Source organism: Pongo pygmaeus, chromosome 5, assembly GCF_028885625.2.
Source record: "Pongo pygmaeus isolate AG05252 chromosome 5, NHGRI_mPonPyg2-v2.0_pri, whole genome shotgun sequence".
NCBI lineage: Eukaryota > Metazoa > Chordata > Mammalia > Primates > Hominidae > Pongo > Pongo pygmaeus.
In genome coordinates this window covers 128,213,649-128,230,705 of record NC_072378.2, presented here as the reverse complement: position 1 = coordinate 128,230,705, position 17,057 = coordinate 128,213,649, and the positions used below count along the sequence as shown (strand labels likewise).

At 37.3% G+C, this 17,057-nt stretch overlaps 1 protein-coding gene across 3 annotated transcripts in view; it reads left to right on the top strand.

Annotated features, from left to right (window-relative positions):
* PTPRK (protein tyrosine phosphatase receptor type K) overlaps nt 1-15,000 on the top strand; it is a 560,453-nt gene extending 545,453 nt beyond the window's left edge. For all 3 annotated transcript variants that reach the window (XM_054491562.2, XM_054491561.2, XM_063666564.1), the window contains 8 exons: nt 466-601; nt 855-1,004; nt 2,557-2,730; nt 6,732-6,863; nt 7,003-7,128; nt 9,964-10,127; nt 10,635-10,770; nt 13,508-15,000. In XM_054491562.2, coding sequence (XP_054347537.1) covers nt 466-601; nt 855-1,004; nt 2,557-2,730; nt 6,732-6,863; nt 7,003-7,128; nt 9,964-10,127; nt 10,635-10,770; nt 13,508-13,561 — 1,072 coding nt within the window. In that variant the 3' untranslated portion in view covers nt 13,562-15,000. The remainder of the gene's footprint in view (nt 1-465; nt 602-854; nt 1,005-2,556; nt 2,731-6,731; nt 6,864-7,002; nt 7,129-9,963; nt 10,128-10,634; nt 10,771-13,507) is intronic.
* The last annotated feature ends 2,057 nt before the right edge of the window (nt 15,001-17,057 follow it).

Sequence of the window (17,057 nt, the reverse complement as noted above, 5' to 3'; positions counted from 1 at the left end):
TTTTCTTTTGCCTTGGTATTTACAAGAGGTGAAGACAGTGAGCGAGCCAACATTCTCACACTGTTGCCAGAGGACACACAACTAGATGAATCTAAAAATATTCAATCTGGAGTTAAATTTTGAAGCGTGAATCTGCCACTTGATCAATTCTATGAACTTGAAATTATGTGTATTAAATTTACGTAAAATGAAAATTGTGAGAGAGGTATGGAACTTAAACAGCGCTATTTTCAATTTGAAAATAATTTAGAACTCTTGTTCCAATCTTTAGTTTATACCAAAGCAGATACTCTGCATGAAGCTGTTTGTACATTAATAAGCTTTTACACAGCAGGGACAAGTGCTGTGCCTTGCAGTTTGTTAAATCAATTTGATTCTACCTATCTGACCGTGGAAAAAGTCCTTATTTAAGGTTATGAAGACTAACATGCTTCTTACAATTCATTAAATTTAATTGTTTTTCAGTGCTGGTGCTGGACGAACTGGCTGCTACATTGTGATTGACATCATGCTAGACATGGCTGAAAGAGAGGGTGTTGTTGATATTTACAATTGTGTCAAAGCCTTAAGATCTCGACGTATTAATATGGTCCAGACAGAGGTATGTAGATTTACCTGTAGTGGACTTTTTTTTTTTTTGCAAACAAAGAGTAGATGTCTCTCATATATATTCTACTCAACCGAAAGAGTAGATGTTTTTCATGTGTAATGAATATTAGCTGAGTCATATAGAAAAATAATGGTGTTTTAATTCATATTTCCGTATAGAGAAAATTTTCTGTGTTCCCTAACTTTGATGACAGAAAAGTGATACTAAAACTAGTACAAAATTTTCTTTTTCATTCTTTTGGTAGGAACAGTACATTTTTATTCATGATGCCATTTTAGAAGCCTGCTTATGTGGAGAAACTGCCATACCTGTCTGTGAATTTAAAGCTGCATATTTTGATATGATTAGAATAGACTCCCAGACTAACTCTTCACATCTCAAGGATGAATTTCAGGTATTAACTATTTCTAAAACCTCTTTTATGACTTACTACAATTTGTTCTGGGCACTAGGAATCCTTTCAAGGAAGGTCTTTCAAGTCAAATTTATAACCTTTGATCCTGTTTTAAATACAATACAATCTCTTTCATTATACATATTATATAGTCACTTTTCTATTGATGAATTTGTATCTACTATATCCAAAATGACCAATAAGTTCAGACTTAGGAAAGAGCAAAGGGGAAAGGTATCATAATATAAGTCAAAAATTAGGCCAGGCGCAGTGGCTCATGCCTGTCATCCCAGCACTTTGGGAGGCCGAGGCGGGTGGATCACGAGGTCAGGAGATCGAGACCATCCTGGCTAACACAGTGAAACCCCGTCTCTACTAAAAATACAAAAAAAATTAGCCGGGCATGGTGGCGGGTGCCTGTAGTCCCAGCTACTCGGGAGGCTGAGGCAGGAGAATGACGTGAACCTGGGAGGCGGAGCTTGCAGTGAGCCGAGATTGCACCACTGCACTCCAGCATGGGCAACAGAGCGAGACTCTGTCTCAAAAAAAAAATAAATAAATAAATAACAAGTCAAAATTAGTGGTGATTTGTGTGTATTTAGTGTGTATTTATAGCCTTTTTTTCATGCAGTCATACAGATTTTGACCTGGGTCACTCACAATGTTATGAGATCAAGCACATTAATTATAACTGAGTCTGGGTTCAGTGGTGGCTCACACCTATAATCCTAGCACTTTGGGATGCCAAGGCAGGCAGATCTTGAGGTCAGCAGTTCAAGACCAGCCTGGCCAACATGGCAAAACCTCATCTCTACAAAAAATATAAAAAATAGCCGGGTGTGGTGGTGCATGCCTGTAGTCCCAGCTACTCAGGAGATTGAGATGGAAAGATTGCTTGACCCTGGAAGATTGCTTAACCCTGGAAGGCTGTGGTGAGCCAAGATATTGCCACTGCACTCCAACCTGGGCAACAGAGCAAGACCCTGTCTCAATAATAATAATAATAATAATAATAATAATAATAAATGATGTTTGTAGTACATATTATTTCAAAATAGCCCTAAATGTTTTCACTGCCCTTAAAACATCCCTGAAGGTGGGTGAAAATAAAATCAAGGGTAGAGACCAAAGTCTTTGATTGTTGATCCAGTCCTCTTTCCAACATGCCATAGCTTATCTTCAAATATGGCAAGCCCAGATGTTACTACAAATGATACCGTTTCCCACTGTGATGAAGGGTCATCATCATAATGGACTGCCCGATTGTATTTTCTTTGGTTAAGGCAATGCATTTTGCAGGTAGCAGTGTTGTTTAGCGTACCTTTTCCTTTTAAGAAGAGGAGCCCTGAACAATGTGTGTCTTGTTTCTTTGTCACTTCTCAGGCTTCATTAGCTTTAACTACAAAGTCTATCAGTCTGTCATAGTAGCAAATGCCATTGCCTCACACGAATCCTTCACTTTCTACTTGGCCTTCTAAATTCCTGATGGATCTGTGTTATACTGCTAAATGGGTCACACTGTCTTTTAACCTGGGTTCTCTTTTCTTTTTAGACTCTGAATTCAGTCACCCCTCGACTACAAGCTGAAGACTGCAGTATAGCGTGCCTGCCAAGGAACCATGACAAGAACCGTTTCATGGACATGCTGCCACCTGACAGATGTCTGCCTTTTCTAATTACAATTGATGGGGAGAGCAGTAACTACATCAATGCTGCTCTTATGGACGTAAGAGACTGCCCTCTTTGTTAGTGTAGAGTGCTGTGAAAAGCTACGTAATGCAACTGAACACTGGCTAGTTTTCTTTTCGAGGAAATTAAAATAACCTAAAAAGGAAAAGTGGAAACTTTTCTTGAAACACATTTTTTTGGAAAATGATTTTAGATTTTCCCTATAGAGATTCTTAAGAACTGTCATTTTTATAGCTTTATTGTAGATTTGGAACTTGATTGTCCGTTATTATATTCATGTAGTAAATATTGCAAGTTATAAATTTCATCTTAATTATTTTCAGAAAAGAAAATCATGCCTTATCTATTTTGAATATAATTAGAAATGAATTTTTTAAATCACAGAATGCCAACTCCTACAAAAATTGTTTTAATTTGGGAAATTTTTATTTCTGACATTTAATGTTTCAATAATTTACAATTAATTTGTTGGCCATTAATCAATAAAGACTATTACAAGTAACTAGAGAAGGGATGGATGGTATTATGTTAACACATCCATCATAATGAAAGAAAAATCTTGCCCCATTCTAAAATCTTAAATTGCAGGGTGTTATATAGCCCATAGACAGAACAATATGGAAAGAAAGTTTTCTGTTTTAGTTTTTGGTTTTTTTTTTTTAGACAGAGTCTCGCTCTGTCGCCCAGGCTGGAGTGTAGTGGCATGATCTCAGCTCACTGCAACCTCCGCCTCCCAGGTTCAAGCAATTCTCCTGCCTCAGACTCTCGAATAACTTGGAATACAGGAGCGTGCTACCACACCCAGCTTATTTTGTTTGTTTGTTGTTGTTGTTGTTTTTGAGACAGAGTTTCGCTCTTGTTGCCCAGGCTGGAGTGTAATGGCACGATCTCGGCTCACTGCAACCTCCGCTTCCCAGGTTCAAGCGATTCTCGTCCCTTTGCCTCCCAGGTAGCTGGGACTACAGGCATGCACCACCATGCACGGCTGATTTTTTGTATTTAGTAGAGACGGGGTTTCACCATGTTGGTCAGATTGGTATGGAACTCCTGACCTCAGGTGATCCACCTGCCTTGGCCCTCCAAAGTACTGGGATTACAGGCATAAGCCACCGTGCCGGGCCTTTTTTGTATTTTTAGTAGAGATGAGATTTCACCACATTGGCCAGGCTGGTCTCAAACTCCTGACCTCATGATCCGCCCACCTTGGCCTCTCAAGGAAAGAAAGTTTTAAATTATGACTTTGGCCACTTTACTTTGATTACCTTGGAAAGAAGCAAGAAAGCTATCAAGGTTTAGAATCTTTTAAAACAGTTTACTGCCTTCATTTCTAGCTTTTGCCCTTTCTCCTATGAAACCATAGCAAGGAGAAATTGGAAGCCACGGTTCATTTCTTTCTGACTATAATCAGGCTGAGTTGTTGTTCCTATTAAGCCCACATTCTGTTTCTATGAGTAGTCTTCACCAGTTACTTTACTCTTTTTGGTGCTGCAAAGCGGAATAGTCTAAAGGCAGGCTCTCATCCTTGCTGTGGTCACTCTTGCCTGTGAAAAGCTCTCATCCTTGCTGTGATCGGAGTCTTGCCTGGCCATTAATCACATCCCCTGAAATCACATTAAATCCTAATTATACCTTTTCTTTTTATATTAGGTGTCTGGAAAGGCAAACTAAATACAGAGATGGCATACAATACTTTTTCATTTCTGCATCTAAATATGGAATGAAAAAAAGGATGTGTGAACAAGAAAAGGAGAAAATAATAATATTTAGAAAAGCATTGATGCCTTTGAATTTTTTGCCATTGGCATCTTTGTCAAATTTTTCTCAATGTCCAGATTGTCTCCTTTTCTTTTTTCTTTTTTTTCTTTTTGAGACAAGGTCTCACTCTGTAGCACAGGCTGGAGTGTCGTGCATGATCACAGATAACTGCAGCCTCAATCTCCTAGGCTCAAGTGATCCTCCCACCTCAGCCTACCAAGTAGCTAGAACTAAGGTGTATGCCACCATGCCCAGCTAATTTTTTTTATTATTTTTTGTAAAGATGGGGTCTTGCTTTCTTGTCCAAGCTTGTCTTCTTTTCTTTATGAAGATTGAACCTTGTAATCCACCTGCTCTTACTGTCTGCTTAATCCCCTGTGATTTAAAAAAGACATTTCATAGTTAAAGGTGTTCCGGGGATTTAGTAGTGCAAATGAACCTTTGGAGAAGTAAAGCTGGTTTGATTTACGAGAACAGGATTTATTGTTCACCTCTTTCTCCCTACCCTTTATCCCCATCATTAGTGTGATACCCTTTATCCCCATCATTAGTGTGATACCCTTTTGCCAGGCCTATGAGGGATTAGGAGGCAAGGCCAAGGATTCTGTAATTTCAAAGCCTTACATATGTTCCTGCATTTAGAGGGAAAAATAATAGGAAATCTTCAGTCTTCTTTCTTATCAGCTCCTCCTCATGCATATCCCCTCCCCTGTGGCTCAAAAAATGAGTAGATAGCCATCAGTCTGCTTTGACTTACCTTTGCATGGAGCAGACATTTGATTGGAAAAAGAGCTTACTGTCTTCTAACTTTTCTCATTGTATTAGTTCATTCTCACACTGCTAATAAAAACATACCTGAGACTGCCATTATGGCCGAAGGGGAAGCAAACCCGTCCTTCTCATGGCAGCAGGAAGGGGAAGGAGTGCCAAGCAAAGGGGGAAGCCCCTTATAAAACCATCAGATCTCCTGAGAACTCACTCACTATCTGGAGAACAGCATGGGGGAAACTGCCCCCATGATTCAATTATCTCCACCTGGTCCCGCCCTTGACATGTGGGGATTATTACAATTCTAGGTGAGATTTGGGTGGGGACACAGAGCCAAACAGTATTACTCATGAACCTTCGTGCCTTTCTTAAGAGACACTCATCCCAGCTGCACGTGTAACTTGGTAAGGTTTTGAGGTCATTTGGAAGTAGCCAGGTAAATTATTATTGTCATCTACTCAGATTTATCCTGCAGTCTTCAGCCAATGCTGAATGCCATGGTTAGCAGCATTTCCCAAATGGTGGTAACATCAGTGAAGTCCAATTACCAGTTCCTGTGCTGGTGTTAAGATTCTTGAAGGACTTAAATAGTAGTATGATACAAATGACTTACAAGATCATTGAAAATTTTTGTCAGCATTAGGGAACTCTATAATCTACTAATTATTATTATTATTGCAAATAATTAGTTTAAATCAAATGGCAATTGTCCAGTCCAGATAAATATTGTTTTTACTACTTCTCCCTTTGGAAAGAAATAATATATTGTGTTCTAATCAAGGAGGACTTGGTAAACAGGGAGCTATCTCCCCGCTTATGTGGGGACAGGAAGTATATTGCTGTTACTCTTTGGTGCTTCAGGATCTTAAATGGTTGAGACTGTCATTATGACCTTTGATATATGTTAGAAATGCCCAGGAAGCTGTGGAAGGTGGATCGTCTGCAAGATGTGCAGAATATCCTGATAGTGTCCACATAATGTAAAAGCACAAGTGTTTCGGCTACTTGTGGTTTTTCCTATTTGGAGTAGAGAAGAATAAAACAATTTTACTTGCACGCACACATACTATACACATACCCAGATGATTGATAGACATACCAGGGGTTTTGTGTTTACTTTGCCTTCAGTCTCTCAGAGACTGATTACGTTTGGAAAATTGAAGTAGCCCAACAGGTACCTTACAGAGGATGTTGACCTCAGAAGCTCTTTAGTTTCTTCTTTTGTATTTGTCTCCTGTATTTACATCTTTCAGTAAAGTAAAAAATTCAGTTATTGACTTGAATTGCTTTGGAGGCATTGAAGTCTTCCACCAAATTGATTCATTACTGTACTAATTCAGTTCATTCCAGTGGTCTGAATCTCTTATTCCATGGTTTAAGCATCACTCTGGCTCCCTCTGCATGTGAAGCTATTGCATCTTACTGGTCGTACATTGAAGTGTATTGTATCTGTTTGTACAACTGATCATACGTTTTAAGTTTTTATGTTTCTCCATCTACCTTGTTTCTTCACAGAGCTACAGGCAACCAGCTGCCTTCATCGTCACACAATACCCTCTGCCAAACACTGTAAAAGACTTCTGGAGATTAGTGTATGATTATGGCTGTACCTCCATTGTGATGTTAAACGAAGTCGACTTGTCCCAGGTTAATGGCTATGGGTTGCTTTTTTGTACTTATATACAACTTAATAGAGTAGTAATGAATTGCTAAAATCTGCTTTATACTATCCTAAGTAGAAAAAATAATACTCTTTTTTTTTTCTTTCAAAACGTTCATCATTTAGGGCTGCCCTCAGTACTGGCCAGAGGAAGGGATGCTACGATATGGGCCCATCCAAGTGGAATGTATGTCTTGTTCAATGGATTGTGATGTGATCAACCGGATTTTTAGGATATGCAATCTAACAAGAGTAAGTCACTATTGGATCCTTTGAGCTGATCTAGTACAGGTCAATCATAACCAAGATGTGGTGTAATTTTATTCAGACAACAGGGAGACTAGAATTAATAAGCACTGTATCATCCACCTCAAAGCTAGTAACCATCTTATGCCTTAGTACTCGAATAAAAATACAGGAAAGCAGAAATGCTGGAAGCTAGGTTTTTCGGTCAGTCACTAGACTAACATATTCCCTCAGGAAATAGATGCACTGGCTCAGTCAAGTTGGACAGCCTAGGCCTGGCCTCTGAGTGTACGTAGACTTATCTTAAGGATGACTGCATGTTTTATTAGTATTGACATCCAGCCCAGAAATGGCATGTGATAAAAAAATAAGAACATTGCAATAACAATAATGACAGAGAAGCTGTACTGCAGGAGGAAAGAGACATGTTGGATCAACCATTATAGAAGGGTTCCATTGTCACTGTTCCAAGTTCGTTATTGATTATCCTACCTGCAATTTCATCTTCCTAAATGTCTCAACCTATGGCTCTACGCAGATCTAAAGGTAGAACCAGTGCTGCTACCACCATGCCTTTTCCCAGCAGCAAAGTAGTAACTGTATCGTCTTTGACTCCTCATCTGCTTTCCACTACATGACAAATTCAATATGGGTGGCAAAGATCTTCAAAAAAAAAAAAGTGCTAATAAAGGCCGGGCACAGTGCCTCATGCCTGTAATCCCAGCACTTTGGGAAGCCAAGGCGGGCAGATCATAAGGTCAGGAGTTCAAGACCAGCCTGGCCAACGTGGTGAAACCCGATCTCTACTAAAAATACAAAAATTAGCTGGGCGCAGTGGCGGCATGCCTGTAGTCCCAGCTGCTGGGGAGGCTGAGGCAGCAGAATCGTTTGAACCCAGGAGGCAGAAGTTGTAGTGAGCCGAGATCACACCACTGCACCCCAGCCTGTATAGAGCGAGACTTCGTCCCCAAAAAAAAAGGTATTAATAAAAACGATTTAGATCATGTAACCAAATAACAAACAGAATTGGAAAAGAAAATATTAGTAACTTTCATGGAGTTAAGCTCTTTTTAGAGAGAAACATTACTCTGTTTTTTAAAGCACCAGCTCTGTGGGTGTGTATTTTAAGTGTGTGATTAGGATTGTCATGTTTCAGTGTCTCTCATATCAAAATGACTTCGTGTGTGTCTGGTTACTAAGTCTACGTGTATATAACTATGAGCAGGGAGTGGAATCATATCGACTCCTATTGCTCATTTCAGTGGAGAAAAAAAGGGTAACTTCAATCATCTCATAATATTCATGCATATCTTAGATGTTAATTTAAATGGAATCTCATTATGTCTGCACATCTGTTACATTATGGTTCTAGTAATATTTTAGTTGGAAAAAAACAGAACTGCTGAAGACAGTAAGGCTTGTCTGTTAATTGAGCAGTTTATGTGAAAAATATTCTAGGAACAGGAACTGAAATGTTATATTTTTGTCAGCATATTTATTTATTTGTTTGCTTGATTATTGAACTGCCTCTGTATTTGGTATTCTGGTCCTTATTAGTACACGATTTTTTTTCTGTTCTCACTCTCATCATTTAATATATTTAATATATTTCACTGCATCAAATATTTAACATGTACCAACAACAAGTTTGTAGAGTACTAAGTAGGGCTCGTAAACTACCAAAAGATGCATGGGCTCTTGCCAATCTGATATGATTTATTCATATATTACATATTCTTCCCGATATTTTTATTTCAAGGTTTAAGGTTTTGATTCATTCTTTCAACAATACTACTTTTGGGGAAGTATTATGCAAAGTTCTACTGATACAGAGTGTAGGAAAAAAAGATTTCCGTGTACTTAAGGAATCTTTATTTTTTTTCAGGAAGAAAAGCATTACATGAAAATTGCATAATCCTTTTTGTATAAAAGTGATGCATTTTACAGTGAAAGAGTAAAGAATATAGAGTGTTTAACTAGGTGATCTGACATAACTGTGTGATCAGAGATGACCTCTTTGAGATAGTAGTATTTAAGCCAAAATTTAATGAATCAATAGAAATTAGTTGGGGGTTGAGGTAACCCACCATCCTGGTTTGCCCAGGGCAGGAGCTTTCCCAAGACACACAGGCTTCAGTGCTAAGACCAGAGAAGCCCCAGGCCAACCTGGGACAAGTTGGTCATTCTGTTTGGGATTAAGAAGAGCAAGCAAGAAAGAAGTATTCAAGGCAAAGGGTACATACAGTATATGCAAAGTCCCCAAGACAAGAAGTGACTTGATAAATGGATTAAAAGAAGACAAAGAGAAAGTTGAAGAAGGGGGTGGAGCCAGATCACATAAGTTTTTTTAAGTCATGACAACAATTTGGATTTTATGCTAAGATCATTTGAAAATCATTAAAGCAGGAAATGACAGGATTTTATTTGCAGTTCAAAATAATCATGATGCCTATAGTAAGAATGGACTGGAAGGAGATCAAAGTTTATTCAGGGAGATCAGCTAGGAGGTGATTATCAGAACCTGTGACTGGTAGTAGTGTATTGATGGCAGTGGTGATAAAGAGAAGGCAATGAATCTGAAAGTTATTTAGGAAATGTAATCGTAGTAATGAATTACTGGATACATAGTGCGAGGTAGAAACAGGTATGAAGGATGATTGCCATGTTTCCTGCTGTTGTCACTTAGAATGTTTTTTTACTAGCATGTACATATTGAGGATTTATATCAGCTAGACTCAATTCAGTGTAGATGCCATTTGTATTGTAAATTATATGCACCTTTTACTTTTTAATAAAAATTGTAGTCCCAGCTTATTTACATAAAAACACTTCCCTCTACAGCCACAGGAAGGTTATCTGATGGTGCAACAGTTTCAGTACCTAGGATGGGCTTCTCATCGAGAAGTGCCTGGATCCAAAAGGTCATTCTTGAAACTGATACTGCAGGTGGAAAAGTGGCAGGAGGAATGCGAGGAAGGGGAAGGGCGGACGATTATCCACTGCCTGTGAGTAGGGCAGCTCAGCCTGTCATTCATGGGGCCTTGGTGCTTATTTTCTCATTTTCAATGTTAAAGACTATCTGGCTTGCATCTTATGAACCTCCCATAGATGTTATTTTTTAAACAGTCTTCCTGTCTCATGAGTCTATAATTAACTACTAAGTTTATTTTGTATATTTTCTAAATATTGATTATTACATAGCTGTATTATTTAAACTCTTTGGAACACTACTCGTAACAACTTCTGATTTACACAGTTTACAAATATATTAGAATCTCAAAGTCTAGATTGCAGCAATCTATGCCTATAGCATTTTCCTGAGTATAAGCTACTGATCTAATTTCATCCTCAAGTTTTCTCCTCTCTGCCTTGTACACATATAAAGCAAAATTAAGACACAAATGGAAAACAATTAAAACTATAATGTCTTATTTTCCCAAACATATATGATGGTGTGACCTGTGGTCACTTGGTGCTCCTATCTAAAATGCCTTTGCTTTCTTTGCTTTCAGAAATGGTGGCGGGCGAAGTGGCATGTTCTGTGCTATAGGCATCGTTGTTGAAATGGTGAAACGGCAAAATGTTGTCGATGTTTTCCACGCGGTAAAGACACTAAGAAACAGCAAGCCAAACATGGTGGAAGCCCCGGTGAGTCACAGAATTTTAGACTTGGAAGGCATCTTAGAGATTAGTCAGTCATATACCTACTTATTGATTTTACTTCATACACACACAGGGAATCAGATGTGAAAATGAGACGTTGTGGGGACTTTCCTGCCTAATTAATACATTGCTGAGCATCCCCCTCTACCCACAGACACTTAATCACATATCACATAAACTGCTAATCATGAAACTATTTTCATTTAATTTGGGCAATTTGTAGGTTTTTTTTTTCTGTTATAGCCAAAAAATATTTGCTACAGTAAACTTTGGTAAATGGTCCCGTAAGAAGAATAAATCCTGTATCAAGGCTGTATGTCTAAGGGATATAGGTTTCATCAGTACCTTAGACACCCAGTATTTTTAAAGGGCAACTGAAATTTGGTTTTGTCATTATCTATAATTATTCATTTTCTGATCAAATTGTAAATGGTTAAACTATCATGGTTAAGTTTTCAGCTTTTACCAACTGTAGAGGGCAGTTCATATCATGCTACTTGAGCTTGTCAAGGCTCATAAAGTCAGAACATAGCTTACAAAATAAGAGCTGATAGGTATGTGTGTGTGTGACAGTTCATCTAGGTGAAGCTGTATGCAGAGTAAGAAAGAAAGTTACACTTATCTAACACATTTTACTTCTAACGAGAGATATCTGTGGGTTACACATATGTATGTGCATGGTGGGATCAGGTTGGGAGCACCTGTGTAGTGTATGCTCACAGAAAAGTAAACCAGAAAAACCAAGGCATCATGGTTGCTTGCCCTACATTTATCAAGATGATCAGATAACTAGAATGAGCAATTCAATAAACCTTTAAAGTATTTCACCACTTCCTGCTCATGGATTGCTCGCACAAGAGTTGCGCTGCTTCCTGAGACAAAATCTGAAGACTTAGGTTTGTACTGTTTCACTTTTACAAGCAGTACCAGACTTCCACCCTTTCTACAGGTGCCCTCAAACTCCTCTACACCACCTCATTTCCCTGGGTTGTTGCAGCTGTCTACACAAGATTACATTGGTTTTGATTGGGGTGCTGGCTGTGGAGATGAGAAAGGGGGGATGAATCGGAGGGATTTTTGAGGGGGAACTCTCAGATCGTCTTAGCAACTAAATGAATAGTGGCTATGTCTCTAAACTCTTTGCAATTTGAAGATTTCTTGATGTAAACTCTGCCTCCATTTTTCAGATCAAGTTTTAAAATCATCAGTGGGATCACTTCTGACTTCAGAATTCAACTTTTACCTTCAAATTTAACTGATTTCCCAACTTTTTTAATTAAAAAAAAATCTATGGTTAAACTCTGCCATTCTGGAACCTTCCAAAAAGTTACTGTTTTCCTTTACATTCATGTCCCATGAATCCTGAACACCCCGCCCTCTGATTTGTGTTTAATCAGTGTGGATGATTAGTTTAGTGAGCTGTGGAGTTGAGCTGACAAGTTTGGTGAGGAGATTTAGAGTGAAGGCAAAATTTCTGGAGACTGCTTAAAGAGACATAACTATTTCTAGGCACATTTTGGTTCCTTGAATGCGCTCGCCACAGTGGTAGGTGAATTTGAATCATATCTACTTGGTGAATAGTGTTGGAATGATAAAGACCTCTTAAGGAAAGTTTTATTACCCTAGTTTATTGCTGGAGACACCTCGAACTTCTCTTCCAAAATAATATGCATTTTAGACTGTTCTCCAGCCTGAATTTTACCCACTTGAATGAACTGAGTTGGGAATTTTTAAATGAATTGCATATTATAAGTAATAGTTTATGATATGGTCTCTGAATTTTTCTGAATTCTTATTATGGAGCAAGTCCATAGATGGGCTTAGAGGAAAGGCAGTTTTAACTCAAAAATTTTATTGGCAATATGTCGTCTTAAACATATAAAGGCAGCAGAAATACATTTTCAGGTATAAGTAGGCTCAAAATTTAAGGATCACTAACCATTCTTGAAAAATTTGCTTAAATACTCTGATGGACAAAAACAGTGTCAAAAATTAAGAACTTGAAATTGCATAAATGGCTGTTTAAAATGGCTGGCTTTTTTTTCTCAAGGAAATCATCTGAAATATATGGAGAAAAACGTTTGCAGTTTATCACTGTAGCATTATAGAATAGAGAAAAAAATAAAAGCAACTTAATTGTCAAACAATACATATATTTGATTTTTATGTGGTATTAAAAGATGTTAAATAACATGGAAAAAGAATTGTAACAATGTTAAATTTTAAAAGTTACATTTAAAATTATATTTTGAAATATACATAGTTATATTTATTCTAAGATAATTATTTCAACCATGCACAAAAAGAACTGAGGCAAACTAAGGTGATATTTTAACAATTTCTTCTGATGATAGAATTATAGCTCTTTTTCTCATTCTTTATATTTGTTCAGAATTTGTATATTCTTTATATTTGTACAGAATTGTTCTGTAATGATCAAGTATTATTATTATAAACAGATAAATTCTAAACATTTAAAAAATTGATAGAAAATATGCAGCAAAGATAAAATGTCTTTTTAAGATAAATTTCCTTTTTCTTAAATGGATCATTAGACTCAAGTATAAAATATGTATGCCTAGATATTAATCTCGTATATAGAAAAAATAAATTGTAATCCTTGAGTCATCTAAATTGGTTGTCAAGTTTCATTTGGTAACTGTTGTTCAACATTAGTCTCTTTCTTAAGTTTTCTCACTCTTTTTGTTTTGACGTCTTTCAGGAGCAATACCGTTTCTGCTATGATGTAGCTTTGGAGTACCTGGAATCATCTTAGTTGAGTGAGACTCTTTAAAGTGCATCCATGAAGAAACCTGTTCATCTATTGAGCCAGCAGCTGTTGTACCTGTTACACTTGTGCAGAAAGATTTTAACGTGGGGGGTGGGAGACTTTTACATTTGAGAGGTAGAAGTATTTTTCTTATGAAGTTGGGTATCTTAATAAAAAGGACTGAATTAGTTTTTATTACTATATTAAGGCATCAACATTTCATGCCACATAAATTATATTTAATAAGACCCAGATTGAAATGAGAACGTATTGGTGTTTGTACAGTGAACATGCCACCTTTTTTCTCATGGTTTCAGTAGAGCAGCTACCACATGTTGCATGAGTTCATACTTTCTACGTGGCATTTTTCTCCCTTTCTAAAATGAAAGCTGATGGATCTTAAAAGGAAGAAGAAAAGAAAAGCTGTGCAAATTCATAGTAAAGTTCATTTTTTATGTTTCCAGTGTAGCAGATCTCTATATAAATATATAAATATATATAACTGGCTTATTTTCTTTTAATGTGCAATGATGGCTGGATCATTTAAAGTTCTTTTTAGAAAATAACATAAGCCAAAGACTCAAGTGTAAATATGTCTATATGGAGAAAGCACATTATATTTATTGGTTACTTACATTCCTTTTTTGATGGCTAAAATACTACCACCACACAATCATCTTTTTTTTCTGAAGAAAGCTTTTTCTTTAGCTAAAATCAATTGTAAACGATTTTTGTAGATTATTTTTTGTATGTTTTAGTGTAAGTAGAGGATAAACTTTTTATTCATAAACCAGGAAGCAATGTTCTTTATAGTGATTCTCTTGTGTACATGCTTGTGAATTAAATTTGTGTAAAATCCCTTGGCAATTGGGTCTTTTAATATAGGACCAAATTAATACATTTTGCTGAAAATGTATAGTTTTTCACAATTTCATTAGGTAAATAATGGTTTGGTGATCATACATGAGAAATGTACACATTAAAAGGCCTTGCTGACAACTTGCACAATGTTGAACGTAGCCTTTAAGCATCATTTAAATTTTAAAGGAATTGAGTTTTTCAGCCTGTGGCCCACCACTGGTCAAGAAAACAAGATGGCAACATATATGCTTTCAGGGTCAAATTTTAGCAAACTGTAAACTGTCAGGGTGATAAAATGTTTCTCTTGATGTTTACATGCACAAGCTTTGGGTTCTGACTATAAAAAGTGTGAACAAATCAATGCCAGATTCCTGTTTTGCGCATTGTCATGGGATTCTTAAGTGAACCTTTCTAAATGTGGTCTTGTTCACATGCTCCACGTAGCTGTAACTTCACATCATCAGCTTGCAGTTTGTAATTGACTAAAGCATTCCAGTGTCCTCTTTCTAGATTGCCAGCTCATGACATGGTGCTTATAAAGATTTAATTAAAGTAAGAATGAAATAAAGTTTTTATAATTATAACAGTTATTGTTTGCACACTATTTTTTCCTCTTAATGTTCATGCATTCACCACTAAATGAGTAGCTTATTCCTATACTCGTTGATACAAGTAGGCCACAAAAACTCTATTCAAAGTAAAACTAATTTACAACCTCTAGTTTCTTTTATTTTTATTTTCTTAATTGAATGCCAAAACGTCCAATAGGTGGAGATGGAAAAGGCCAGGAGATTGACATCATTTTTTGTTTGTTGGTTTCTATATTTATCCATGTATGTAATACACATTTTCCATTTATGTATGCCACTATCCATTTATGTAATACACATCTTACTTTTTTCTTATAACCAACATGACAAATGGTACTTATGATCCCTGTTTTACAGATGATGAAATGGAAGCTAATGAGAAGGTACATGATTTGTCAACAGATTCATTCTTACTTAGCAGCTGTGTCTTTACCACTAAACACATTGTTTCCCAAATGTCACAAAGATAGACAAAAAAATTTAGAATTTCATTTCTATTCTTCCTCATTAATCAATTTTCTCTTAAGGTATTATTATCATCATGGACATCTTCAATCTCCCATTTGCTATGTACTTCATTAGAAAATGTGTGACTTTTAAAAAAATTCAGATAAAGCAACCTTTTCCTAGGAAAGCTGAGTTTCATTTAAACACGGAGGCATTTAACAAAAAAATCCACAAACTCGCCAAAGATTTTTTTTACCCGGTAATGTTTATTATGTTATCCTATAGAAGATTCTGTTTCACTGTGTGACCCTGACTTCATTTCTGCTCATGATTGCACCACACACCAGCAAAATTATCATGAGCACAACTGTCCACAAAGCTCAGAGGTCTGTGCGGCCTCTGAAATTCAAAGAACAAGAGTTCTCTTTCTTTGTAACAGGAAATTGAAATATCATGCTTGCTTTGTTTGGGCACCACAGAAGCCACTTTGTCAGGAGACAATGGGAGAGGGGTTGCCTGTTGCTCTCAAAACTCATATTCAAAAGCTCGTATCTTATACCCTTAAGGGCTCCCTAAGTAGTCTTGTGCATGACTATGTTCTCCGACACCCCCAGCCGTGTCCCTCTGGGCAGATGTCCTGGTGCTGGCTGGGGGTGGAGTCCTCTTCCACTGGCAGAGCTCTACATGCTTTTCATAGTTTAGGGCTTCCTATTCCTAATTTAGTTATTCCTTAAATGGCTGTCATGTGGTTGAATTTTATAGACCCCCTTTCTATAACTATCACTAAGGAGATGTTGGAAGTGTGTGGGCCAGAGACACACCAGCAACTGGGAATTTTTGAGTTTTAAAACCATTCTTGGAAATAAGTGTTATCTCTCTTAGAGCTGTCTCCTAGCCTTTTCTAATACTTAGGCTTTGGAGTCTGTATTAGGGTTCTCTAGAGAGACAGAACTAATAGGATAAATATATAAAGGAGTTTATTAAGTATTAATTTACATGATCACGAGGTCCCACAATAGGCTGTCTGCAAGCTTGAGGAGCAGGAGAGCCAGTCTGAGTCTCAAGATGGAAGAACTTGGAGTCCGATGTTCAAGGGCAGGAAGCATCCAGCACAGGCAAAAGGTGTAGGCAGGGAGATTAGGCCAGTCTTGTCTTTTCACGTTTTTCTGCCTGCTTTATATTTGCTGGCAGCTGATTAGATTGTCCCCACCAGATTAAGGGTGGATCTGCCTTCCCCAGCCCACTGACTCAAATGTTAATCTCTTTTGGCAACACACACATAGACACACCCAGGATTAATACTTTGTATCCTTCAATCCAATCAAGTTGACACTCAGTATTAACCATCAAAGTCTTTAGATAAAGGTGTTGCTGTGTTGCAGCCAAATGATCTCTGACATTGAAAGATAAACAAAAGGGGAGAGAGATTTTTTGCTTGGACATGAAGAGGCCACATGTTTGTCTCCACACTGATGTGCTGATGTGCTCATTCAGTATTCATCTTACCACAAGAATCTCTTGAGTTCCAGGCATTCATGTCATAAACTTGGAAGTCAGACACCAATGGCTGCTCCTTCTCATATCTACTCTCTTCCCAGAAAATG